This window comes from Gymnodraco acuticeps, unplaced genomic scaffold, assembly GCF_902827175.1.
Source record: "Gymnodraco acuticeps unplaced genomic scaffold, fGymAcu1.1, whole genome shotgun sequence".
NCBI classification, from domain to species: domain Eukaryota; kingdom Metazoa; phylum Chordata; class Actinopteri; order Perciformes; family Bathydraconidae; genus Gymnodraco; species Gymnodraco acuticeps.
This window is the reverse complement of record NW_022990295.1, coordinates 7,913,866-7,940,058: the sequence shown is the minus strand read 5'-3', so window position 1 is coordinate 7,940,058 and position 26,193 is coordinate 7,913,866. Positions and strand designations below refer to the sequence as shown.

The 26,193-nt window shown below is 40.4% G+C and overlaps 2 protein-coding genes across 4 annotated transcripts; one reads left to right on the top strand and one right to left on the bottom strand.

Moving 5' to 3' along the window:
- Positions 1 to 11: 11 nt before the first annotated feature.
- iah1 (isoamyl acetate hydrolyzing esterase 1 (putative)) lies at positions 12 to 9,237 on the top strand. The gene is made up of 6 exons (XM_034222053.1): positions 12 to 238; positions 395 to 447; positions 2,005 to 2,156; positions 5,190 to 5,351; positions 5,462 to 5,583; positions 8,872 to 9,237. Exons 1-6 carry the CDS (start codon positions 176 to 178, stop codon positions 9,046 to 9,048), a joined length of 729 nt encoding a protein of 242 aa, XP_034077944.1. The 5' UTR covers positions 12 to 175; the 3' UTR covers positions 9,049 to 9,237.
- Positions 9,204 to 24,843, bottom strand: LOC117549910 (disintegrin and metalloproteinase domain-containing protein 17-like). 3 transcript variants are annotated; one of them, XM_034222048.1, is made up of 20 exons: positions 24,597 to 24,843; positions 24,243 to 24,375; positions 22,521 to 22,654; positions 22,125 to 22,213; positions 21,322 to 21,511; positions 19,758 to 19,888; positions 19,099 to 19,185; positions 17,996 to 18,118; positions 17,401 to 17,545; positions 16,630 to 16,718; positions 16,081 to 16,233; positions 14,969 to 15,168; positions 14,737 to 14,840; positions 13,971 to 14,105; positions 13,478 to 13,608; positions 13,229 to 13,307; positions 12,637 to 12,725; positions 12,449 to 12,508; positions 11,511 to 11,547; positions 9,204 to 10,618 (listed from the first exon to the last, which is right to left on the bottom strand). In XM_034222048.1, exons 1-20 carry the CDS (start codon positions 24,700 to 24,702, stop codon positions 10,233 to 10,235), a joined length of 2,601 nt encoding a protein of 866 aa, XP_034077939.1. In that variant the 5' UTR covers positions 24,703 to 24,843; the 3' UTR covers positions 9,204 to 10,232. The 3 variants fall into 3 exon arrangements, with proteins under 3 accessions (XP_034077939.1, XP_034077940.1, XP_034077941.1); XM_034222050.1 differs by lacking the exon at positions 11,511 to 11,547 and adding an exon at positions 10,776 to 10,821 and having other exon boundaries at positions 10,368 to 10,618; XM_034222049.1 differs by lacking the exon at positions 11,511 to 11,547.
- Between the last annotated feature and the right edge of the window lie 1,350 nt (positions 24,844 to 26,193).

The following is a 26,193-nucleotide window of genomic DNA, read 5'->3' as shown; positions in this document are numbered from 1 at the left end:
TCCTGTCTCCTATACTGTGTTGATTTTTCTATTGAATACGTTTTCTCGTAAATTGCATACTTTAAAAAATGTAAATATGTTTTTTATTTTTGAAGTTTGTTAAAACGTCTCAACCAACATCCCTCATAACCCGGAAGTGTTAGGTTTTGTGCAGCCAGTTCAGTTTCATTTCAATATGTCTAAAATCAAAACAGTAATTTGGCCTAAAGTGATTTTATTTGGGGACTCCATCACACAGGTAAGCTCATGCAAAACATATTTTAAAGGCTGATGTATTTTGCAAGCTAGCAGCTAATGCTAACTTTCTAACTTTCTAACTTCTAAAGTAGTCACAGTTAACGTTAGCTACTAGCTTAACTTTTGGAACAAATACAACTGCTGTGTTTTTTTTCAGGGTTCATTTCAACCCAATGGTTGGGGTGCAGACATTGCACACAAGCTAGCGAGGTACGTATTTACTATATTTATTGGTTCTTAATATATTGTAACCTTAATGAAAGTGCTCGTCTTAATGTTTATTTTATATTTCACTTTTTAAAAAAATTAAATGTAGGTTATCAACCAAAAATAAAGCACCATTGACTAATATCTGAATGTAAAATATATTTCCAGTGTGCGAAAAAGTACACGTCCCACCGTCCGGGACGTGTTATTTACAATATCGGACAAGTAGATCTTTCAATTGACTTGTCCGGCGGACAAGTGACGTTTTTCGCCCTGATTTATTGACAAATTATTAATACTTTCAGTTTACAAAAGGCAGAACTCATTCGCAAATTGTACGTGTCCGCCATTGTTCGTTTAGAAATGTTAGTTTCGGTTCTGCTTGTCGATTCCTAAGAAAATGCATCTCGCCGCTTTCTGTACAGTTAGACGGGGCGGGGCGGGAAGTGTAGCACAGTGGCAGGGTTGGGAAGCAAAACTAGTAGGAACAAATAACAATTGTCCGGTACCGGGATTAATAAGAGTTGTGAGGACAGGAAGCGAGGCCGAGCCCCGCGGACCGCAGCTCTCTCTCTCTCTATACTCCGTATCAGCTGATCGCTGCCCGGTGCAGCTCAGCGTCTCTCTCTCTCTCTCTCTCTCTCTCTCTCTCTCTCTCTCTCTCTCTCAGCGTTTTAGCTCATGTGTTGTTAATATTGACCGCCATTTCCTTTATGAAGTAAAGAGCCTCCCTGTCTGTGTCCTCGCGCTGTCCTCACATCCTCGGACCCCCAGACTCGGAGGAGCACAGGGATGTCAGTATTGTTTATGAAGCAGGGTATAGAAAGTAGCTACATTATTGAAATGAAAATACTATTTATATACTTTTACAAACAGTGAGCAGCTGCTCACTGTTTGTAAAAGTAGGCTAAATAAATGCGTGCAAGCGTCTTTGAGTTGTAAAAAAGCGCTAGGCCTATAGGCTATAAATATAATGTATTATTAGGTTATGTCCTATGTGTTGGACATGTGTGGTTGGACTCTGTCTCACAGGCAGGTTGCAGTGTAACATCAGAGGAGACTGGGCAAATTGTACATTCTCAAACTGCACCACTTAGAACTAACTAAACAATGCAGAGCTTATTTTTATATAATTGTATTCAATAACTGTAAGAAATTCAACAGTATGAAGTGATTTGTAAATAGGAATACAGATTTGACTTAATGTTTTCAGAAATATATTTTTCTCCCAGTTTGTCATGGCACTTATTTTGACCTTCTCAAAGAACCGGAACCGAAAATAACCGGAATCGAAAAGCAGAACCGGAATCGTTCAAATCCAAACGATACCCAACCCTTTGTGTGATGCAGTAAAATCTTACCGCTCACTTACGTTAGCGGTGTCATAAAAACCGTGGGAAAATGTAAAATACGATGGCGAAGAAGAAGATTCCAGTGGCCCCAATTTTTGTCCATTCTGGACAAGTGAAAAATGTATTCGGACAAGTAAATTGCCAAACTCACTTGTCCATGGACAAGTACTCTCTAAAAACTTTTTCTCACACTGTTTTTCTCCATCAGGAAATGTGATGTTTTAAACAGAGGGCTGTCTGGCTACAACTCCAGGTGGGGTAAGATACTGCTGCCTCGCCTCTTCAGCAGCACCAACTCAGAAGAAAACAACATAGCTGCTGTCACGGTCTTCTTTGGATCCAACGACTGTGCTCTGCAAGGTACAATTTCACTAACACCTTATTAACACACAGCCTGTGTTGTAAACCTTCGTTGTGATCCAACACAATTCTTCATGCTTATCGTATTCACTACTATTTACATGTTGTTTACATTGTTAGAACATACAATTCTTTGTCCTTTTTATAGACACTATTCAATAGAATAGAAGTAGGTGCATTCACACTGCGGTACTTTTCCCACAAAGGTTCATGTGAACTCTTTAGTTCGCATGAACTAAAGTACAGATCGCGTTCACACTGGAAAAAGTCCCTGGGGGTGGATTAGGCAAATGAAGCCGCTGACGTCACTTGTTCTTCTTCTGCTTTGGGTTTACTGGCAGGCCGCAAACCACTTCACGGCGTATACTGCCGCCCAAAGTCCCCGGCCGGAAGTCCCCGGAGTTGGGGACTGGCTTCAGTAAAAGCTGCTGGGACTCCCAGCAGCTTCTACTGAAGCCTTCCGAGTAAATCGCCAGAACGCCGACACCTCCTCATCTCCACCACTCCCATGTTTTTATTTTGTGTTGCCATAAGTTAGTCTCTCTGCATTTCTGCGCTGGGCTAATGCTAATGCTAATAATGCTAATGCGAGGATAATAAAATGGCGGCTTCACAAAACTTTTTGGGAGTTTTGCGGGGCGTGGTTTGCAATCCTTCCAGCCAATCAGAAATGTAGCTCTTTTCGTGTGAATAGGCGCATTCACACTGCGGTACTTTTCCCACAAAGGTTCATGTGAACTTAGTTAATGTGAACTCTTTTATCGCGTTCACACCAAAAAGAGCCGGTACTAAAATTAGTTCATGTGAACCTTTTTACCCCCACGAAAGTCCCTGCTAGAGAGCAGGGACTTTCGTGCGGCTCTCTTGTGAGAAAAGAGCTATATTTCTGATTGCTGGGCGGATTGCAAACCACGCCCCGTAAAACTCACAAAAAGTTTTGTGAAGCCGCCATTTTATTATCCTCGCATTAGCATTATTAGCATTAGCCCAGCGCAGAGAGACTAACTTATGGCAACACAAAATAAAACATGGGAGCGGTGGAGATGAGGAGGTGTCGGCGTTCTGGCGATTTACTCGGAAGGCTTCAGTAGAAGCTGCTGGGAGTCCCAGCAGCTTCGACTGAAGCCAGTCCCCAACTCCGGGGACTTCCGGCCGGGGACTTTGGGCGGCAGTATACGCCGTGAAGTGGTTTGCGGCCTGCCAGTAAGCCCAAAGCAGAAGAAGAACAAGTGACGTCAGCGGCTTCATTTGCCTAATCCACCCAAGCCCCCAGGAAGTGCGCCGGACTCAGATGAAAATATTCGTGCTGGCCAAACGGCGGTACTACACTTCCGTTTGGTTGCCAGGCCCGGAAACACTTTTTCCCATTGACTTACATGGGGAAAGAGTGGTCTGTAACTCGTTGGATAATTTTTTTTAAACTAAATAAACTATCCAGTATGAACACTTGTATAGCCCTTATTAAAAACATTCGTTCCTCAAGTTGTAAAAATGTGCTAATAACGTTATTCTGAGAGTTATTTCCCTCTGCATTATGAACGCGCATCTAACCCACGGGACCGCGCCGCCCGGCACGTTCATGTTACGTGTCCCGACCAATCAGAGCACACTGTGCTCACAGGGAGGGTGGGGCTGGAGCTATTGGAGCTACAACGAGCCGTTAAAGGCAGAGAGTGAAATTCAGTGAATACACGTAGTTTACAGAGATGCTGTATGAGGAACCAATGTGAGTTGCGTTTATCTTTACCCATGGATGCACAATGAGAACGGATCCATATCGTCTTACTGCCATCCCACGGAGCTGTAATAATGGATATATTGCACATGTTTGCTGTAATTCATTATCATACTACATGGGCTGTATGATTAAATCTTGTACCGTAAATGTTGTATTAAATAAAGTTAATATTACCGACATTATTAACGTCCCTGTAGCTTCGTATTGCACTAAGAAGCTTATTGCACTGTATATAAATAGGCTATATATAAATATATATATATATATATACAGTGCAATAATTATTTCATGCTAAATGAAGCTCTGTTGGATATCACTAGATCCTGTTACAGCGTAATATAAGTACATAACGATTGATGTGTACATTAGCATCATTACTAGCTAGCCGCTAGCTGCTAACTGCCGCCTCGTTCATATCAAATCCATGATAACAACAATCCATTACCATGCTGTCATGAACGCGCGGTGCTGTTACGTGTACGCAAATTGACGTGCTTGATGTGAACGAGTATTTTGGTTAAAGTTGCGCATGCTCTATGAGTGCACATACGGGTACTTCTCAGGCATGCTGGGTAATCTGTGACGTTTCACTCTCTCAAAAGTTGGGCCATTTTATCATCATGCGCTAATGAGCAGCTCTCATAGGAATGAATGAGGCCCCGCCTCCCACGCTGTATCCAGTTCTTATTATACATCCATGAATCCACCCCCAGGGACTTTTTCCAGTGTGAACGCGATCTGTACTTAAGAGTTCACATGAACTAAGTTCACATGAACCTTTGTGGGAAAAGTACCGCAGTGGGAATGCGCCTAATGCGCCTTATGACTTTCTTTTGACATTCTAACTTTTTTTTATCGTATACAATTTTAGTTTTGGGTTTTTGACCAACATACTATGTATTGTATGCCATAGTATACACAAAGTAAACAATATATACTATTTATTTTCGTAATCGTAATGAAGACCCACATTTCTAACATGATCCCATGTTGGATTTTCTTTTGCTTTATGAATATTTGAAAGGTGGTGCTTTGTTTACTACTCCAACAAATCTTAACACAACCTTTGCTATTTATATAAAACATTTTATAATCTTTTGCAGGTGTGAACCGCCACTTGATACATTAACTGTAGGACAATATATAGCATAAACGGCATACTTTTTTGTATATACATTTTTTGGGGGATTATTCTAGATAATTGACTGAAAACAATGTTTAACAGACACATTGTCACCAATAATAATCTGCCTTTTTATAAATGTATCCCCCCTTCATTGGTTCCTGTTACCAAGATAAAAACCCACAGCAGCACGTCCCTCTGCAGGAGTATTCAGAGAACCTGAAGGAGATCACCAGGTTTCTGGCTTCAGTGGGAGTGTCAGCAGACAGAGTCATCTTCATCACCCCTCCTCCCATTAATGAGTCAGCGTGGGAGAAGGAGTGCATTGTGAAAGGTAACGCTCATTCACAATGTTTCCTCTCTCTTGTTCTTCTGTCCTTACACAAGCCATGTATACGCTTCAGGCCTACAAAGAATAAGAGTGCTTGCTCATCTCTTTTTCAGGATGTACGCTCAATCGCCATAACTCTGTAGCGGGTCAGTATGCCCAGGCGTGTGTCCAAGCTGCCAGTCAGTGTGGTGCAGACGTGCTGGACCTCTGGACACTCATGCAGAAAGATGGACAGGTGCGTAATTGTTATTGATGGATTGTAGTGCTTCTTCTATTTGATATAATCATTTATATGTAAATTAAGCAGTTTTCCATTGCCTGAACTACCACAAACATTGGCCAGAGGTCTTTCCTCTTGTTTTTGGAGCACCCCATTGTTCTTAGTATCATTGGTAGGCTTGTGCAGCAAACACCTTAAGAACTTCTTAAAAATAGTCATGAAATAGAAAGTGGACTAAAATCCAACAAAGGAGATACAATCAAATACAATGCTGCATCAATTTAGAGTAAGTGGGTCACATGACATAAAAGCTATTGTAGTGGCCAATTATGCAAAAAGGAATGTTCAAAGGTCACTTAGTCTAAGAGGCGAATTTGAGTATTGACTCACGTATGTTCAAGAAATCCAAATACCTTGCTCGTTCCATTCAAATGCTTTATTAGGAGGTTCAATGGATCAGCTGGCGGCCCAATGCCGACTTGCAACCTTTGCACGGTATTTAAACATATAAACAAACAAATCCAACAGTCGTACGGATGTGTGCGGTCACATTTTTTTTCCAACTTCCTCTCTAGACTTCCTGCTGTGTCACGCTGGCAGCGTCATTTATACCTGAGCACGCTACTACATTCCGCTTGCTATGAATAATAACAAAACATAAAACTAGAGCAGTCCATAAGAAAAATAATACGTCAGTATAATTATAATTCATAGTTATTCAGCTCATTCAAGTTCAATTAAAGAATATTCAATTGGCTCACCAAACCATAATTCATTACCATCAAATAATGTGCCTAAATGGCTCTTACAGCTATAAAAAAAAAAGGCCGGCAGAATTTGTACAATATTCGTATAGAATTTTAAGCTAAGAAATTGAATAGGCAGTCAAAGATGTCAGTATTTTGTTTGATATTAATGATTCTATTCAGGGGTAGACATTAAGGGTACAATTCCAGGGTACAAGAATTGTATTATCACTGGCCCCACCATTGTAACCACTGCATTCGTCCAAAAAAAATCGACTAATAATGAAGAAAATGAACACATTTGTTGCAATAGTAATGTATGCACAAACTACATTACTACTTGTACTACAACATTTGAATCATCAGTTCTTCCTCATTTTCCTCAATTGTTAATATTTGGTTTATTAAAATAATGATATTGTGGTCATTGTTAAAAAATGTCTGCTATTATGAGTATTATTATTTGTATAATGCGCTTTCTGCCTTCCTGTCATCAGGAGTTAGAAATGTAATGTAATAGATTAGAACCTTCATTATCCGCTGGGACATTTCCCTATAGCCAATACCTTTATATTCTCTACTCTTCACTTACTTGTCAGCATAGGTCGGCATTGATGTACAGAGCCGACAATAGACCTTGTTTATATTGGCATCATATAGAGCAGTGCAGTGACGCGTCCTAAAACCAGGAAGTAAGCTGATGGTTTCCTCGACAAAAAAGCAATGGGATTTCTCCACAGGGTTTTGGAAAATAGCTGTAAATAAGGTCTGTGGAAAACAAACCTGTTTGATAAATTCACGTTTTGTTCAGCCGGATATTATCCACATGTCTACCCTACTTTTATAATTTTCGAATCATAAATCTAATTGATAGATTATTACATTACATTACATTTAGCTGACGCTTTTATCCAAAGCGACTTACAATAAGTACATTCGACCAGGAAGACACAACCTTGAAGAAAACAGAATCATATAAGTACATCAGGTTTCATAGAGCCAAACATTTCAAGTGCTACTCAACTGGCTTTAGATAAGCCAGTCCTTTATTAGTATATAAGTGCTTTGTTAATAGTTCTAACGCTCGAAGTGGAGTCGAAAGAGATGAGTTTTCAGTTTGCGCCGGAAGATGTGCAAGCTATCTGCTGTCCTGATGTCAATGGGGAGCTCATTCCACCATCTTGGAGCCAGGACAGCAAACCCACGTGTTTTTGCCGATGGGAACTTGGGTCCCCCTCGCAGCGAGGGCGCAGCAAGTCGTTTGGCTGATGCAGAGCGTAGTGCACGCGCTGGGGTGTACGGTTTAACCATGTCCTGGATGTACGAAGGGCCAGATCCATTCGCAGCACGGTAAGCAAGTACCAGTGTCTTGAAGTGGATTCTAGCAGTTACCGGAAGCCAGTGAAGGGTTTTAGGGTTTTAGGATGCGTCACTGCACCACTAGAAGCCAACTCCATCGATCAAGCTGGCTGAAACGTTCTCTCCCTCTTCTTCTCATACTCCCTGTCACTCTCCTTGAACTCCTCCGGTAACTTTCTTTTATTTGAAGATAGTTTTTTGCCCGGTGCTTGGCCGGTTACCGGTGGTATTAAAAACATTTTGGCGAATGGTTAGGTGGCGCGATAGTCTGTAGTGAAGGAGCGCGCTCCCGCTCACGGGAGCCTGCTCGCGCTGTGCAAACAGCTGTTTGCTTTTCACCCAACAACGACAACCAACTCACGAAACGCTATGTTGTAGCGTTAATAAATGAAACAATTTAACAAAATACCAATACCACAGGACACATTATTTTTTAAAGCAATCATTTTAGTGGCCCGAGCGGGCAAGTGGAAAGTACGTTATGCTGGCCCGGGGTGTCTAAATAGTGCTTCCAGGCCAGCGGGCCATTTATAATGTCGAGCCCTGTATATAAATGTAGTATGTATCGTCAATCCTGCATCCTTAGGTTTCAAATGTCTCAATATGAGATTGACTGAAAGCATTGACCTTTCAATCAATCAATCTATGTTTATTTATATAGCCCAATATCACAAATGTTACATTTGTCTCAGTGGTCTTCACAGTGTGTACAGAATATCAGTATGACAATACGACACCCTCTGTCCTTAGACCCTCACATCGTACAAGGAAAAACTTCCAGAGAAAACCCACAGTTTAAAGAAAAATGGGAGAAACCTCAGGGAGAGCAACAGAGGAGGGATCCCTCTCCCAGGACGGACAGACGTGCAATAGATGCCGTGTGTAAATCGAAGAGATGATACATTTTACAGCATAGGTAGACCAAATGTTTGGAAATGCATGTGTCTATAATAAGAAGATGAATCTACAAGGATGTCAACAATCCTGTGGGAGTAATCAGGGAAGTAGTATTTTGAGAGTCAGGCAGGACCACAGAGACAGGTTCAGCCACGACTCGAAGTCCAGGACTCAGATCCAGAACTCAGGATAGAGGATCCAGGACACAGGACCACAGCAACAGGATCAGCCTCGACTCAGGATCGCGGCGTATATATGAATTTACTTTTATAGCCTTCCTGTTTTGTCCTCTGGTCCACAGGACTACACAGCCTTTCTGTCTGACGGGCTGCATCTGTCCCAGGAGGGGAACCAGTTTGTGTCTCAGCACCTGTGGGAGCTGCTGGAGAGTCGCGTGGCCCACCTGCCCTTTATCCTGCCGTACTGGGGGGACGTGGACGCCAAGAGCCCCGAGAGCAGCCTCCTCTGTGACCAGTGAGGGAGAGGATCTGAAATATCATACAGAGATGGATCATCTGTGGAGGAATAATGTTAATTCCAGAGTAACCGGAAAGCCTCACACAGGAGTGCATTCCTGCTTTTAAACAACAAAGCAGCTTTGATCAGTTTTTTTCCATTAAAATGTGACGAATGTTTGAAATGCACAATAAAGATATTTTTATTTTGAGATGCGTAGACAATACAAGCACGAACTTAAAAAAAAAGGACCTCAAGGGTTTACTTTTTATAGTATAGAAACATTAAGAATATACACATCAGAATATATGACACACGACATCTGCTCGTTGTCTAACAGCTCAAATTAATCCAGGAGAGTACATGTTAGCCACACTTTAGTTTTTCCCTTGATCTAGATTTCATGTATTTTACAACATGTCACACAGCAGGCAACAGTGGGGAGACAGCATAAAATAACAGATGCATTACTCGTGTTGACACAATAAAAAAAACACATCAATTGATCACCTCAGGAAGTTTCTTAAATCACTGAATTCATGACTGTCTATATTCATGCCTCGTATACTGGAGCTCTTTGCAAAGACATACGTTGGCTCAGAATGATGAGGCACAAATTCAGAAAAGGCACCATGTTGTTCCATGAAGACAACATGACTGTCAACAGCTGGACAAATACAAACTAATAGGTTCAAAGGGTTAAACTATAATAAAATATCTTTTAAAGAGACCATCAAGGAAACACAGTAAGAACATATTTCATTTTCCAGTGATGTGAAAAATACTTCAAGTGCAGTTTTGATTCAGTTAAAAAAAAAAGCATTTTAAAGTCAAGTTGTGCCGCTGAGCACACTGAAATGTTTAATTTACGGTAAAATAACCACAGCTACATCATCGATATTATTTCACATCATTCACCTGTTAATCTGCCAGTGGGGCAAAGGTTGCATTGCTTTGAAGACAGTACTAAATGCACATACGGGGCTGTTAACGTGATGTTTTTTTAAGCTAACTGATCCACGAAAATAGCTCACCTTTTTTTAATTGCATATTCAACAAAAAGATAATTGAATGTGTTTGGGAAGCCGAACTGTGGCGGATGTATTTCCACAGAGCAGGTTTCATCTGGCCAACCCTAAAACACACACCATGTACATGTGGATGCTTTTAAACTAAAAGTGCTCTCAGCACTCTGTCTCTTTTGTGTCAATGCAGTCCTGCCTCTTGAGGCGCCTCCGGTCCCGGCTTTGCGGGTTCTGATCGGTCAGATCCTCGTAGGAGGATTTCGTAGCCGACGAGGAGGCTCCTGCGGTTGTGAAATCGTCCGACAGGCCCTCCTCTCCCAGGTGAGAGCCGCTGCTGGTGTCCTCCTGGATGGTGGCCATCCGCGGCCCCCCGGCGCTGTCCGGGATGGAGCCGGAGTTCAGGTCGGGGGCCTGGGTACTCGTGCTGACCCCGGGAGAGGCCCCGGCCGGGCTCTGCTGCGGAGGCGGGGGGGGCAGGGAGGAGGGCACGGTCCGGCCGGCGGAGAAGAAGGGAGGTTTGACGATGCGCACGGACGCCGACTCGAGATTGTTCAGCATTTCTTGACTCTGCAGAGCGAGAACAACATGTGAGACCAAAACACAACAAATCTGACTGTCTCCGACTGAGGAGGGATCCATTCCCTTTTTACTCCATTCTACTTATATCTTCATCATCACATTATAGTTAATAATCAGAACTCTAAAGCTGTTCAATTATACTTACAAATAATTTACTAATAGCCATCAGCCATCTCCACCCACAGCACCCCCTTTCAAAGTGGGAATGAGTAAAAAGAAACATTTCTCACAGTGGACATTTTGTGTTGTCAATCAAAGGTTTAACTAATATTAATAATGGCTGCAGTCCATCCACACTGTGCATGCTGGCTCACTTTAAGGACTTCCTGTCACACCTAAGTGGAATTTTGCCATCATTAATGTCATTAGTTGCTGCTTTGCTTTTCCTGTCAAAATGTCTGCCATGAAAAACGTCTATAGAGGAATGCACCCTCAGTCTCCACAAGTTCCCAATCAGCCTAAACAGAACACATTGTACACAGCCAGTCAAATAAAATAACGAATAACAAACACCCTCTCTTGGAGCATTGAACAGCAGCAGATACAAACTTAAAAAACGCACACGGCATCCGATTTCACAAAACACAACCAAGGTGCAACCTGTTCAGTCCTCTCGATGTTTGAATACTCCTAAAATGCAATCTTGCTTTCTTGAGGTAATTTCTGATCAGATAAGACTCTGCTGTGTGGACAACATTACAACTATCCAGTCACATTAGCTTAGCTTCAGTTTGAGCCTCTCAAAGACGCAGGAAACGTGCAAACAGATCAGTGATTACATCAAGGAGTAAGTGACTGCAGGAGTATCCCAAACGTGGGCAGCTGACCATGCATCATCATGGACTCCATGGCAACGCAACACCAAGCCAGACGCACTCACCTATGGCGGGAGCCCTACTACAAACTTCCACCATCTGCTGCAGTTCCAATGAGAATGAAAAGGGCCAAGGCAAAGAGTGATGCACAGGTCAACGGAGCTGGAACCTGACGGTGAGGCTGACTGATGGATTCTGAATCCATGTGTGGTCTGCTCTCACCACGTGCTTTCAACACTCAGACTAAACATCAGTTGTCTCAGGACTGTCTTGGGAATGGTGTTACGGAAATCTTTATAAGGCTAAATGTTCATTAGTATCTGTGTTCTTGTCTGAGAGCTTTTTTAACTTAATCACATCATGTACTGATTGTAAACATTTGTTTTACAGGGCCTTTAAAAGAAAATTAACCAAAGAAGATTCTTTTGTAAGAAGGGTTGCAAAGGCCAGTTGTGTCGCACATAATCAAATATTATTCATTTTTCATGTTTTTTTTACACTGTTAAAAAAACTGATATGTTTAGTCAAATTCAAGAAGTAAGCCCCCCTTATTCTTTTATTTATTTTGTACCTTTATTTATTACAATACACATTGTATTGCTGTGTTTGTTGTTTACTTAAAGTAATCTTAATGTGTTTAGCTTTTGATCAAGTCTGTAATAACGGTTACATTGTATAATTAATCTCAAATAATGGTTGAACATGCTTTAGCGCCAATTTACTTTTATTTATTTGTTTACCTACACTGAGAGAGGCTTTGTGTTTTTTGGCTTTGTTTTCATTGTGCTTTGAGTCTAATGAAGAAAAAATATGTTTCTGATTTTTAATGGCGACAGAGATTCAGAAAAAAACGAGTAACTCAACCTGAACAATCAGGCTTCAGACTCCCCTCTCCCTCTCTTATTAATGCTGTCAGCATGTGGGGTTGTATTAGTTAAGTTAGTGTGGCAGCAAGGCTAGTGCACAGGATCCTATTTGGGCATTTAAGAGAGGAGAAACCTACGCTTGGAGGGTAGTAAAGGGACTTGGTGTTATCCTCATACTGCTGGTCAAGACGTTTGTCCTGCGGAAAAAGACCACAAAAGACTGTCAACATTTGACTAAGTAAAAAATGGTATAATAGTATAATGATGATTGAAAAACTAAAGACTGCTGGAAATTAATAAAAATCCATGAGCAGCAGATTCTTACCACACAGTGAACGAGGATACTGAGAGGAATCCAGAAGACAAGTGAAAACACCACGACGGAACCCACGATGTTATCAGCCAGGAACTTTCCTGATGGGGTTTAGGGGGATAGAAGGAACAACAGAAAAGGTAACTCAGCTGATGGTCATCCAAAAGAAGATAATGACTTTTCAAATCCTTAGGTCTGCTTTATTAGGGCTGTACAGAATGCTGTGCAGCTTCATTGTTTGCAGCATCATTCATCATGTTGACAACATAATTATAAAAACAGCATTTATTTTGTCCAAAAGTCAAAATATATGAAACAAAGCTGTAGTCAATTTGATCTCACAAAGTATTCTGCTTAATCCACATTTGTTGTTGTTTTTCCTAACAACAACAACATATTTCAGCTTGTTTGCCATGCACATAAAGGGGTACACTCTGACAAGTTGTATTTATTAAAAAGAGGTGTTTTTCATTTTTCATACATTCTGACGGCAGGCACTTAAGGCTTCGAACGAAACCTAAAAAAGAATCAAATGAACTACATTTTGTAAAAACCCTACATTTGACACATTCTCATGATTAGTGGTCTGTTGTAACAAACTTACCAAATGTGTTGATGTCCAGCTTGTCGATAAAATCCCACAACCTCTCGATCACGTCCTGCACCTGCTTCATGCACTTTCCCTGTATTCAAAACAGGAAGAAGTTGATGATCTTCAAACAGCCAAATAAAGCTAAAACATATATCATTCATACAAGGCTTTTCAGAGCTGGACAGTAATAGGAACTAAGCACAAATAACTAAACATGGTACAATCAGCTGATGGACAGATATAAGAGGTTTGGTGACTCACGCCCCCGTCACAGAAGCCCACGGTGCAGGGTTTGCCTTTGCGCAGGAAAAGGAGACTAGTATTGGACTGGATGAAGGGGGCGCAGGCGCCATCGCTCCTTCTGCAGCACACTTTACAGGAGTCCTCCGTCTCTGCAAACAGAAAACGTTTAAATAGTTATAATAACTTTATCCTGCATTAACAGTGGCAGTGCACACATTACATCCAGTCATTCAGACCTGTAAACAATCTTTAAAAATCCTATATCTGGATGTAAACTAAACAAAAGGTTGTTTAACTGTTTGGCTTGTAGGATTTTCACATCTACCAGAGGCCCTTCTAATGTTTTTATGTATTTCAGAATTGAAGAAATATTTCCCCAAGGTATGATTTCAACTTCTTTCAAATGTCTTGATGTTTCATGTCAAACTCCGGGGCCTCCATGATCACTAGGACTCTGCTGTTCCATTGGCCAAACATTTGACATCGATCCACTTGTGACAGCAGCTCTCACCGTTGCAGGCGCAGGACTGAAGGTTCTGCATGGCCTCACAGAAAGGGTTGCACTCTCCATTGAGACAGCGACCGTTGTCAACACACACCATGTTGTCTTCAGCGTTTTCAGGAGGGGGGCATTGACTGCTGTTGCCTAATAGGTGAAAGGAAGGCAAGGCAAGTTTATTTATATAGCACCTTTCAACACAAGGCAATTCAAAGTGCTTTACAAAAAATGAAAGACTTTAAGAAAATGGCATTTAAAATCAGTCATTAAAAAGAAAAGATAATAAAATAAACATTAAAAGAAAAAGTACATGGATAAAAGTTAGAGTGCAGTTTAAGATGTGAATAGATCTATTAAAAGCAGCGGCAAAAAGAAAAGTCTTCAGTCTGGATTTAAAAGTAGTCAGAGTTGCAGCGGACCTGCAGGTTTCTGGGAGTTTGTTCCAGATATTTGGAGCATAATAACTGAACGCTGCTTTACCATGTTTAGTTCTGACTCTGGGGACAGAAAGCTGACCAGTCCCTGAAGACCTGAGAGATCTGGATGGTTCATAATTTAGCAGGAGGTCAGAAATGTATTTTGGGCCTAAACCATTCAGTGCTTTATAAACCAGCAGCAGTATTTTTGAAATCTATTCTTTGACACACAGGAAGCCAGTGTAAAGACTTCAGAACAGGAGTGATGTGATCCACTTTCTTAGTGTTAGGAAGGTAGAGAGGTGTAAATGTATAAAAAACGTTTGCGCAGTTCTTGTGTTAGACCAGCAGGAGGCGCTCACCAGTGCAGGAGGAGATGCCTTTACAGGTCGCACTAATGGGTTCCTGGCATCTTATTCCTGCATGCTCAAACTTGCAGCTCCTACAGCAAGGGCTGTTTCTGTCACTGTGGAGAGAACAGACACGTGGGAATGTGTGTGTGCCTTAAACTAGAAGCATCTGAAGCTCAATTCATCAAATGTTGTGAGCTTTTAGACTTTTAGTAGAAATGCATCTGTGATTTGGACCTCATACCTGCACTTTGCCCCAGGTTTGAATTTGCAGTCAGCTGTGCAGCAGGGGTCGTCGTTGAGGTGGAGCAGCCCGGGGTCGCACTCCTCCCCTTCCTCCACTCTGGAGTTCCCACACACCTTGCTGTTCCTCTCCTTGAAGCACACGGGGGCCTTGAAACGTAACGTCTTCCCTACGGAGATCTTGCTGCAGTTGGAGAAGCGCTTCACGAGGGAAGGAGAAGTAAACGAGGGTTAGATAGTGAGTGGGAGTGTTGGAAAGAAGATGTGGCAAAGGACTGCTAAAAGTGGAACAATTAAAACAACAACATGTAAATTAGGGCAAAATGTATATTTTCGACCAAATACCTCAATATGGATATTTCAACATTGTTGCAGGCTTCACTGTTGGGGCTTTCACATGATATTTTCACAATTCGATTCTTAATAAATAACCAGTAATGTGGATATAAAGTAGCTAAAGGTACATAATAGAAAAAGCTTCAACCGTCTGGTGGGTTCAGAACTGTACTGTAAAGTAGCTTTAACAACCAGGAAAAAACAGATACGTTAGCAGAAATCTAAGAAAATATCTAGTCTTATATCACAATATTGGTATAATATCGATATATTTCACAACCCTCATGCAAATCTCTGTCAAATAAATAGCTGCAAGGATAAAATGTCAGTGAAAAATGTTTGATTCTTCTTTGGATAAGTAAGAATGAAGTTACAGCCCCATCAACAGTTTTACTATCTTTGTATGCCTTTTTAAAGATGCATACTGATGTGATCCAAGATTTCTTGTTTGTTGTTTATGTGCAGGAAAATCCCATTTGATAAACAGCAGCATTTTAAACCCTTAACTTCAGCATCGTCATGCATATTAGTTTCTAAAGCTGATGCCGGGGGAGGTGCAGTATATTCACCGTCATCATGTTCTACAGGAACAACTGTGACTCACATTTATCCAACACTGAATGTTCAGCATCTCCGATCATGTCTCGTTATGCAGCGTGAACTCAGTGTTTACTCATAACTGTCTGCATAGTTTCTTGTATAGCAGATGGTTATGCTTCTGCTGTATCCTTCTGTATGTTGAAGTTTGATTTGAACATTGTACTGCTTTACGAGTACCTTGTTGTTGACATGGTCTCCGCTCACAGCGATCGGGTACATGACGAACTTCCCGCCGTGGTCGTCGCTGGGAGCGCAGTATGGGATGTTGTCAGGATCGTGTTCTGCTCCAAAGTTATGGCCGAGTTCGTGAGTCGTCACTAGATCTGCTTCCTGATGGGACAACATATAGTTTACGACTGTATTGATCAGGAATGAATGGCACAAACTGCAGGACAAAAAACATGTCTTATAGCACATTCTCCCATTTATTGCTGACAAAAAACATACATATTATAATAGAGGTTACAATATCACAAAATCACTCCAAGCTCTTGTTATGGTAAAAAAGTCACTTCAAACTGTGCTAAGGAGCGAGCAAGAAACTGATAACCGAGGTGCCAAAATGCAAGTGTTAACATCTTCACTCAGACCACCCACACATATAGTATGCGTCTGCTCTGCTTAGTGCCGACACTGCATGACATGTTGCATTAAATCCTGCTAAAACCGCGTGCATCCAGTTACTAGCCTTGCACGAGACAATGATTGAAAACGAGGAATACAAACCTTTGTTAGGATGGTTTTGCCGTAGTTCTTGGTGCTGGTCAGGCCTGTGTTGAGGTAACTGGGCTTTGCAGAGTTAGACGGGTAGTATGCTACAAGAAGAAAAATTAGAGCTTGATGTCAGTACACCACCCGGGTAACGAGCACTTTGTACGGCTGCGCTCAGGCAGGCGCTTCCGTACCATGTCTTCCCGGACAAACAGACTCATGTTCAGTTTTTTTCCCAGGGCCATATGTGCACTAAACGCTGCTAATATTTAAATTATATAAGCCTTCCGTGCAATACGAGGGGAATCGTGCAATTTTATTTATTATTTATTTATGTACATATTCCCTATCATGTCTATTTTAAGTCCCATTTATTGTTTTTATAGTGTCTTGTTGTTTTTATATTGTCTTATTGTTGCGTGTTGGCACCTTGAGTTTATTGTAATTTCGTTGTACCTGTACAATGACAAAATTAAAGATCTATCTATCCGGTTTGCTGTACAAAAAAACCCATGGCTCCACTAATCTGTTTTCCCACACTTGCGTGTAATTTTTGTCGTTACTATGGTGACAACTCAAACAGATCAGCAGCTTTATAAAACTTCACATGATTGTGGGAGATTGTCATTGAAAGGGCAACATAGATGGTCTGTAAACATGACAAACAATTGCTCTGAGATGGATCCATGGCAGACTGAATTGACCACATACTGGTGATGTTTTACATGAGAAAGACACACAGCACACAAAATGAAGCCGTTTGGCCATGATGGGATGCGTCCTTACGTTTCGGGCAGAGGCCGCCCAGGGCCTGAGGTTTGGAGGGGGCCACGTAGGCCAGCCCCAGGGTTCCCTCATCGAAATCCTGGTAGGTGAACAGGTGGGCCAGACACACAGTGGAGGCGTTGTCAGCGATGTCCGAGCTGAATTGCTAAAAAGGGACAACATTTAAAATATTATCTTCCATTTGTTTAAGTTATTTTGACTCCCTGTCTCACACAAGCAGTCTCAACACTGTAAGACGTTCTCTTTTGTATACGTTTTATGACATTGACTTTATGAACTTATTAAGACAAGGACATTAACATTTTGAAATTCAACTATTTGAGATAGCATTACTCTAAACATGTATCAAACCTAATCCAGATTTATTAACTTTATTAACAAAAGGATAAACTATTTCAAAATCTAAATATTTGAACCGAGCAGGACATTTCACCAGTCAATTGTTTTCCAAATGATCTCGAACATATCCTTGATATTCGTACACTTACATTTCTTCTAAATTGAATATCCCCATATCATAAGTTTTGACTGATCCACTGTATTTCCCCAACCTCTCCTCTCCTAATGTACACTTTTTCTAGGTCTCCTTTTTTACCTCCAGAAGTCTCTTCACGTCCCAGACCACCTTTCCTTTCACGGGACTGTCCTTCATGTTATAGTTGAGCCAGCGGGCGTTGTGCCCGGGGGGGGGCTTTGTAGGCTCCTTGTTGATGATGATCTGAGAGAGGTAACCAAAGACACAATTTTTGAACAATTCATCAAAGTTGATACAAAGCCTTAAAACAAATCTCAGTGAACTGGCTCATGATCATCGTTCAGGGAAACTCACGAGTCAAGACTCCGAGATGCATAACACACATTAGATATATGTTGCCCCTAAAGTCACAGATACATTTTAAGTTGTTTAACTTTGTCTTATCTTTCAAAATTGCAGTATGGACTAATGAAATATCCAAATGGCAGAAGGGCAGTATATGGTAAATATCTGAGATAAATATGAGGGTGCTGCAGAGGAGTCTTGGCCTACATAGGTATTTTACAGACTTAGTTGTCCCCTTGTTTGGTGCAGACCCTCTTAAAAATATATATCACATCATGATTGCTTCATCATATATTTCAAAGATAGTGTGAAGATCATTCCCTCAGTTTCAGTCAAAACTATGCAATTATTAATAATAATAACAACAACAATAACAACAACTATGTAACTCTAAATCAGTCATTCAGCATCATGTTTTGTGGCTTGCAGTTGAAGCCTTCTTTATAGGTATTGGAATCTACCAACCTAACCCTAGCCCCCTAACCCTAACCCCCTAACCTAACCCCCTAACCCTAACCCCCTAACCTAACCCCCTAACCTAACCCCCTAACCCTAGCCCTAAACATTACAAGTTTTTCTTGAAATGCATGGATGGAAAATAACTGAGCAGCTAAATGAATGCATAGCTTTAAGATGAGAAAACCCGGGACTCACAATATGACATACAGAGTCTCCATTCATTCCCAAAGCCAGTGGAACAAATTAAATACCCCGGAGGGCAAACACAAAGGCGTTCAGTTCCTCCTTAGAAATGCTGTTCTCAAACACACTGATGTCAGATAGCAGGGATGTCTGATGCTAAAACGCCACAAATTGCTCCACAAGTTAGGCGTGAAATGATATTAAAATGCAGTTGATCATCACACACAAACACACACCTGATGGATCTGAACCCCATAGCCTATAAATTCATCATCCCAGGTTGTGTTCCTATAAATGTCATCAACTCGATCAATCAGCTCAATCTGGAGTGAGATGGGGAAAAAACAGGATTTTTTTAACATTAAGACATATTTAAACATCACAAAAACAATTATTTTTGCTTTTACAGATCCATTGCAAGTCTCGATTATTTGAAATCCAGACCGACTGAAAACCTTCCTGCTGTCATTTATGAAATCAAATAATTAAATATCTAACACTGCATTGTTATCTGTTGCTCTTTCTTTTATTTGACACCAGTCTTATTGTAGTCAAATGTTTCATTTTTGTAGCTATTTAACAACGGTTTTACTTGGATTAAAGCACCCATTGTGGTGGGTTTCTTTTGCGCTTTGTCTCAATGTTTTAGATGTTTAATGTAAAGCAGTTTGAATTGCCGTATTGCTGAATTGTGTGATGCATAATAAACTTGCCTTAGATATATTCACATGTATAGTCGACATGCTGATCATATATTAGTGCATTTGATTTCAAACTAAACTGTTGAAATAAAAAACATACATCAACCTCATAATACCCTATGGATGCAGGTTCAAGCTTTACATGGTGAATTATCTCTGGAATATTTTTGGTACATAGCATCATGGAAACAGACCAGGTAGTTGAGAGTGACGCTCTCTTGTCCGCGGCCCATGTGTTCAAAGAAGCGGTAATCTGCGACCAGCAGCAGGGGGCAGGTGTTCTTCTTGTGATCGTGAGCCTGTCTCTTCTCTCTGTGGAGGAAGCCTGAAGAAGCACCAGCGGCACAAAGAGACACAGGAGTAGATAAAGGAAAATGGTCACAGGCGGCCAAAAAGCAAAAGAACAAAGTAGCCCTAATGTTCATTAAGCATTGTCATATTGAGGTGCAGCAACAGTCGAGGGAAACTAATGTAGGAAAGGAAGTTAAACAATGAGGCCATGCTCCAGTATTACATTGTTAATTGCCCTCATTTTCACAATTAGCAGCACATATTCTTTTTAGTTCGCATGTGAACTGATTAAACGCTGCTTCTGTTCTTCGAGCAAGAATAAATCCAGTTAGAGCTAACTGTTTTTTACTTCTATACATCAATGTTATGTTCAATCTGAAAGCACATTGTTTCGTATTATAATGAAGATGTTGATTGCACAATGTAAAGGCTGTAGAGTAGTGAAACCGTGGGCGGTTAGATCCTTATAGACAGAGTTGCATAGCTAAGCCACAGTTTTGATCCATGTAGTTCACATTTACATAAACAACTGAGTAACGGTCTACAAGCCTCGCTATAATTACGCAATTGTGTCAGCCAGAAAATTAAGGCTTGATTTACAGCATAAGTGTTAGTTGACTAAGAATTACTACTTACAAAACTGACCCATCTAGTGGACAAAATAAAAAGCCTAATTTGTGTTTGCAGTATAGGCCTTGATGTATAGATACAATATGGCCGGGCAAAACATTGTGACACAGGGATTTATAGACTCTACAGAGATGCCTCATAAACCTTGAGTCTTAAAACAATGAGTAGTTGAAGATTGACAGAAATGGAAAAACAGGAAGAGATCCCATTTGAGCATTACATCATACACTGTTCAGAAGTGTGGGGGTGCGCTGCCCTGTGTGGTGGGAGACCGGTGACGACTCGGAGGCATCTGATTGGGCAGCAGAGCCTGCATGAATTTGAATGCCTCCTCCATAAGAACCTTCACCTCACATCATATCCCCGATGAGCACTTTCAACCAGCAGCCAGTGAGAGGTGTTAGATTTCTCCTCTGGCACATTATCAAGGTTATATGCTTTACATTTCCAAAGCAGCACAAAGGAATCAAAAGGCATCTGGCTGTTACATAATACCCACTTGTCAGCAGTGTGTATGTGAATGGCTTGGGCTAGGTTTTACAGATAAAAAGGCTTTTATTAAAGTGACTGTTACAGAAACCTAACACCCACCTCTTTTGTCTCACCATTACAGCCATCTCCTTTCTTCTCTCTATCCTAAACATGCGTTATTCTTTTACTTTTGTATCTACTCTAAACTAACCACAAACAAGAGCGCAGAGCAGATGATCAACACATTTTTTTGATCTCCAACCCTGTACTTACCGTTTCTTTCTCCTCCACATTCCTGCTACGAATAGCACCACACACATTTGCAGGTATCGACAGCTTAGTGAGGAAAACAGAAGCCGAGCTCACCCTTTTCCTGGTCCACCTCCTCCTGTCCATCCCAACTCCTCCTGGCAGTCTGTGGCAGCAGATCGTTAGCCTCCGCGTGGACGTAGCCACACACTTTTGGAGAGGCGATGCGGCTCAGATTCTTGATGTCGTCCGAGCGATAAACCAGCAACCTGCCATCAGCCGGGGAATCTGTAAACCTCCAAAGGGGCTGGAAGTCCAGAGAAAAACAGGTGGAACTTGAGAACAAAAGCAAATGGATTGATGTGAAATTCTCAGCATGAGATAAACTGGGCTACAAGGCATAAAAGCTGCCTTCCTCTTCCTCTTTGGCAGCTTTAACATATTTTGCATAAGCTACTACAGGTGGAGTTTGGACGGGCAAATCAGAAATAACTTCAAACTACTATCGTACCCTTTGTTAAAATGATCAGAGACAGAAAGCCCAGGTTATTATACCAATATAACAAATGATCACTGGTATATCCAAAAGGCAATCACAGAGGATGGCACTACCATGACTAGTCTTTTTTATGCTGAGAAGCAATATCATCTAACGGCATAAACACCAAAAGCATCCCAGATTTTGAGTACAGCAAAAGCACCATGTTCTTTTTTGTTTTGTAGCGTAAAGCATACAATTGCACTTGGTAATGCTGAAAAGGCCATCACAGTCCTCAACAGTGTGGCCTCTCTACTGCCAAACTAAGTCAAATGCCTTGGATAAAATGGCTTGGGGTTAAGCGTATTTTTAAAAAATGGGTCAGTACCCTCTCTACTCTGACTCTACACATAAAAACGATTATGTTACAGTCAGTTCTTACCTCTACGTTGTACTCGACTTCATCAGTCAGAATGTGAGCAGAAAACTCATCTCCTTCTATGTGTGCCTGCACACGGGAATTCTCCTCCCCTGGAAACACAGAACAAATAAAGCTTTAATTAAACGATTGACAAGTGCAAACTAGATCGAGTAATGTTTTAAGTAAAAAGGTGCACTGATCAATTAAATGACCAAGGAGTATTTACATCAGCCCAACATTATATGTATTGCTGATATAATATGGCAAATAGTGCCATTTAATTAGTCATCATTTCTCAGATTAAAGTTTTCCTCCTGCACATGCAAAAAAACTTGCCTGGGAAATCCAAATTAGGGTAAAAAACTGTATTTAAAATGAAGCATTGGTGAATCCCTTATGCCAGAAGTTTGTACTCACCAACAACATGTCCAGTGAAATAGTTCTGAAGATGAACATCGTACTTTTCCTCCCTCCCATGTTCATCAACAAACACAGCTTTAAAGTCCTCAGTGAAAAGGTGTGTGTTCGTGGTCAGGTAAAGCTTGAAATTTCTAAAAAAGAAAGAAAGAAAACAAAGCTTATATACATTAACCTGAACATGATTGCATTGCTGCTTCAAAAAGTACTTTTGTTAGGATAATATCTCTTCATTCGATTATATGTCATAGTCTGGCCAATGATGTTTAAAATGCAGTGGTATAAAGTAACTAAGTAAGTACATTAACTCAAGTACTGTACTTAAATACAATTGTACTTCCACCCCACTAATGTTCAGAGGTAAATAGTGTACTTATACAAGTTACTTTGCAGATTTGGATTTATAGTGTGAAATATAGAGAATACTTAAATAAGACGTAATACTAGTTACACCTAGAGTAACATTCACAAGCTACCCTGCTGCATATAAAGTTATTAAAATTAGTTCCACCTTTGATATACACATGTACGTCATTCCAGAATTGGAGGACAATTTAGACACCAACATTTTTGAAAAATTAACCTTTTATTTTATAATTGTTTTTATGTATTTAGGAAAAACAGATAATAAACCATCAAAAAAAGAGATTTGCCCAGCTAGGCATCAAATGTATATTTTCCAATGAAGAATTACCCCTGTTACTCTAATTATAGTAACAGGGTTGAAAGTAACAGGGTTGAAAATCAATGCTAATTTGAGCTTTAACCTCAGGAATTATTGCTAGATGTAGCATGTAATGCTACTTTCAAGGCAAGGACAAACTTGGATATCTAATGCAAGAAAGATAACTTTGACATGAATATGCTTTATTCTGATAATATCAGTAACAGGGTTGAGTGGGTCAGAGTGCCACACTCTTTTAAGACTGAAAAGATTGTAAAAATATGAAAAATAAAAGAGAGGACTTAGTTTTGGTCTACACATGGCACTAGCACATGGCTTGCTGATGTCACTTCCACTGTGTCACCTGACTTACAGTTTGTTCACTTCCTGTGCCAATCTAAAAAGGTTTGGGTAACAGGGTTGAACGCATGTTGAGGGACACACCTTCTGTGCAAAATTACTGTTATTTAAAATATCTTTATGATTTAACAAATTGATTTTACCATTACAAGAGACATATATCAATAGAATAATACCAACAAAAGTAAATAAAATCCCTATTTTAAATGTTATATTTGACATGCAAGTTGGTCACCAAGAAGCGGGGACAAGAGAAAAATGCCATTTTAGGGGATGTTCGAGAGCTATTTGATAATTTAAATAATATTTTGAAACCACTTTTTCTACAACTTTATATACATTTTGTCTCAAGACAAGTATGTTTAACACAACAAGTGCATGTTTTAGCATTTTGGGCATGGATTATTAGATTTTTTATATGGGGGACATGAAATGTCCTCCAATTCTGGAATCAAACCACTTGCATTTAGAACTGTAAGTACATTTTGATGCTAATACTTTTGTACTTTTACTTGAGTAACATTTTGAATGCAGGACTGTTACTTGTAACAGAGTATTCCTACAGTCTGGTACTTGAGTACTCCGAGTAGTTCTCCCACCTGTTAAAATGTGAACTTATTCTGCATCATTACTCCAAAGTACACAACAGCTGTTCTCTGAGGTGGGCTTGTGTCAGAGACATGAGGGGGCTGCTGTACCTGTGCAGGGCTCTGAAGCTCACCAGGCGCTCCAGGTGAGACTGGGTGTGGACGTCCCTCTTTCTTACGGAGTGCAGCTGGAGGCCTGACAATGGCAGCACCTCAAAATCTGACAGGATGGAGCTCAGAGCATCTGGAAGACATGGAGAGACTGTCATCCAGGACCAAGCAGAAACTGCGTGTGTTCATTCAAAGTATACAGGACTCATCGCCTAAGCATTACACTGTAATTGATACTGGTTGATAATTACAGTAAATACTAATTACATAGATAGTTAGAAAGCACATAGTTCATAAAACAGAAAGCCTGAACATTCTAGCTAATGTTAGCCTGAGTTAGCTTGCGTTACTCACCGTACTCCGGGTTTTCTTCGTGATTCTCCTCCGTAATAACTCTCGACTTAATAGCACAGTTGACCCAACAAGGAGCCAGAAAGGCAATGAACAGTATGCTCTTCATTTTCACTCAATTCAGCCAGCTATGCTAGTGCTATCATTGTCAAAAGTTGCTCGGTTTGTCTGGACAGCTAGCTAGCTGAGCTACCCGGAAATGCACCGAGTGGAAAACATCCGCTTTTAGATTTCACCACCCGCGAGGAAGCGTTGACGAGACACACAAGTAGTTTATTCATGCCAAAGGCGCAAAAAGTACTCAGGTATATCTGTATTTCAGTAGTAACAAATCACACTCTTAAAATACTGTTACAAGTAAAAGTCTGGCATTTAAAAATATTTGTTGTAATAGTACAAAAATATTAGCATGGAAATGGCCTGGAAGAAGTACTCAGAGCTTGTACTTGAGTAAAAGTAGAAGTACCATATAGTAGGAATACTCTTTGTACTGTAAATACTCTTTACAAGTAAAAGTCCTGCATTCAAAATGTTACTCAAGTAAAAGTAGAAAAGTATTAGCATAAACAAGTACTGAAAGTACAAAAAGTAGAATTACTCATTATGCAGATCGGTCCATTTCAGAATAATATGTTTTAATTATAATTATTGATGCATTAAAGCAGGGGTGTCCAAACTTTTTTCACAGAGGTCCACATACAGAAATATACAGGAAGGGATGGGCCGCTCACTAGAGGTACATTACCTCATAAGTTCAGCTATAAGTTAGCAAAATCAATCAAATGTAGGTCAATGAGGCTTGTGAGTGTTGGCAGCTCATCCCTTAAAACAGAAACCTCAGATTGATTACAATAAGGAGAAATAGGAAGGGTATATTTCAAGCTTGCTATGTAAATAAGTCATTGGGCTTTTTTCTTATCAACTAAGATATGTTAGAAAAAGTTTCCAACTTTAATTGACTGAATTTATTTGAAAAGTGGTCTTAACACATGAATACTACTGTGTAATATATTTTTACATTTATATTTAATTAGTACAATATAAGACAAGCACAAGTTTGTGGGCCATATTCCATTATACTTTTGGAATTTGCTGAGGGCCGATTCAAAATGGAGCGTGGGCCGCATTTGGCCCACGGGCCGTAGTTTGGACACCCCTGCATTAAATTGTTATCAAAGCTGGTAAAGGTGCAGCTAGTGTTAATTATTTTTTATTCTGCAGGGTAGCTTGTGAATTTACCCCAGGTGTAAATTGGATTTAAATGTTGATACTATTTCACATCATTAATCCAAATCTGTAAAGTAACTAAAGGTATCAAATAATTGTAGTGGAGTAGAAGTAGAAAGTAGCACAAAATTGAACTCGAGCACAGTACTTGAGTAAATCTACTTAGTTACTTTACACCACTGATAGGGACCAGACGTGCACTCAAATGTCAGTGTGTACTCAATATGCAGAATGGATCATTTCAGAACAATGCACATATTATATCATTAGATTATTATGTTTGCATTGTTGTGATAATCACTTTGATGTTGCAGCTGATAAGGTGGGGCTGCTTTGCTTAGTATACATTAAATGCACTGGAGTTAATTGACTA

Excerpts from the sequence above, each read along its gene's own strand:
- iah1 (XM_034222053.1), top strand. The coding sequence starts at position 176 with ATGTCTAAAATCAAAACAGTAATTTGGCCTAAAGTGATTTTATTTGGG. Across the intron at positions 448-2,004 it reads ATTGCACACAAGCTAGCGAG|GAAATGTGATGTTTTAAACA; the intron begins GTACGTATTTAC and ends TTTCTCCATCAG. Across the intron at positions 5,584-8,871 it reads TCATGCAGAAAGATGGACAG|GACTACACAGCCTTTCTGTC; the intron begins GTGCGTAATTGT and ends TCTGGTCCACAG.
- LOC117549910 (XM_034222048.1), bottom strand. The coding sequence starts at position 24,702 with ATGAAGAGCATACTGTTCATTGCCTTTCTGGCTCCTTGTTGGGTCAAC. Across the intron at positions 16,234-16,629 it reads GCAAAACCATCCTAACAAAG|GAAGCAGATCTAGTGACGAC; the intron begins GTTTGTATTCCT and ends TTGTCCCATCAG. Across the intron at positions 12,509-12,636 it reads GTATCCTCGTTCACTGTGTG|GACAAACGTCTTGACCAGCA; the intron begins GTAAGAATCTGC and ends CTTTTTCCGCAG.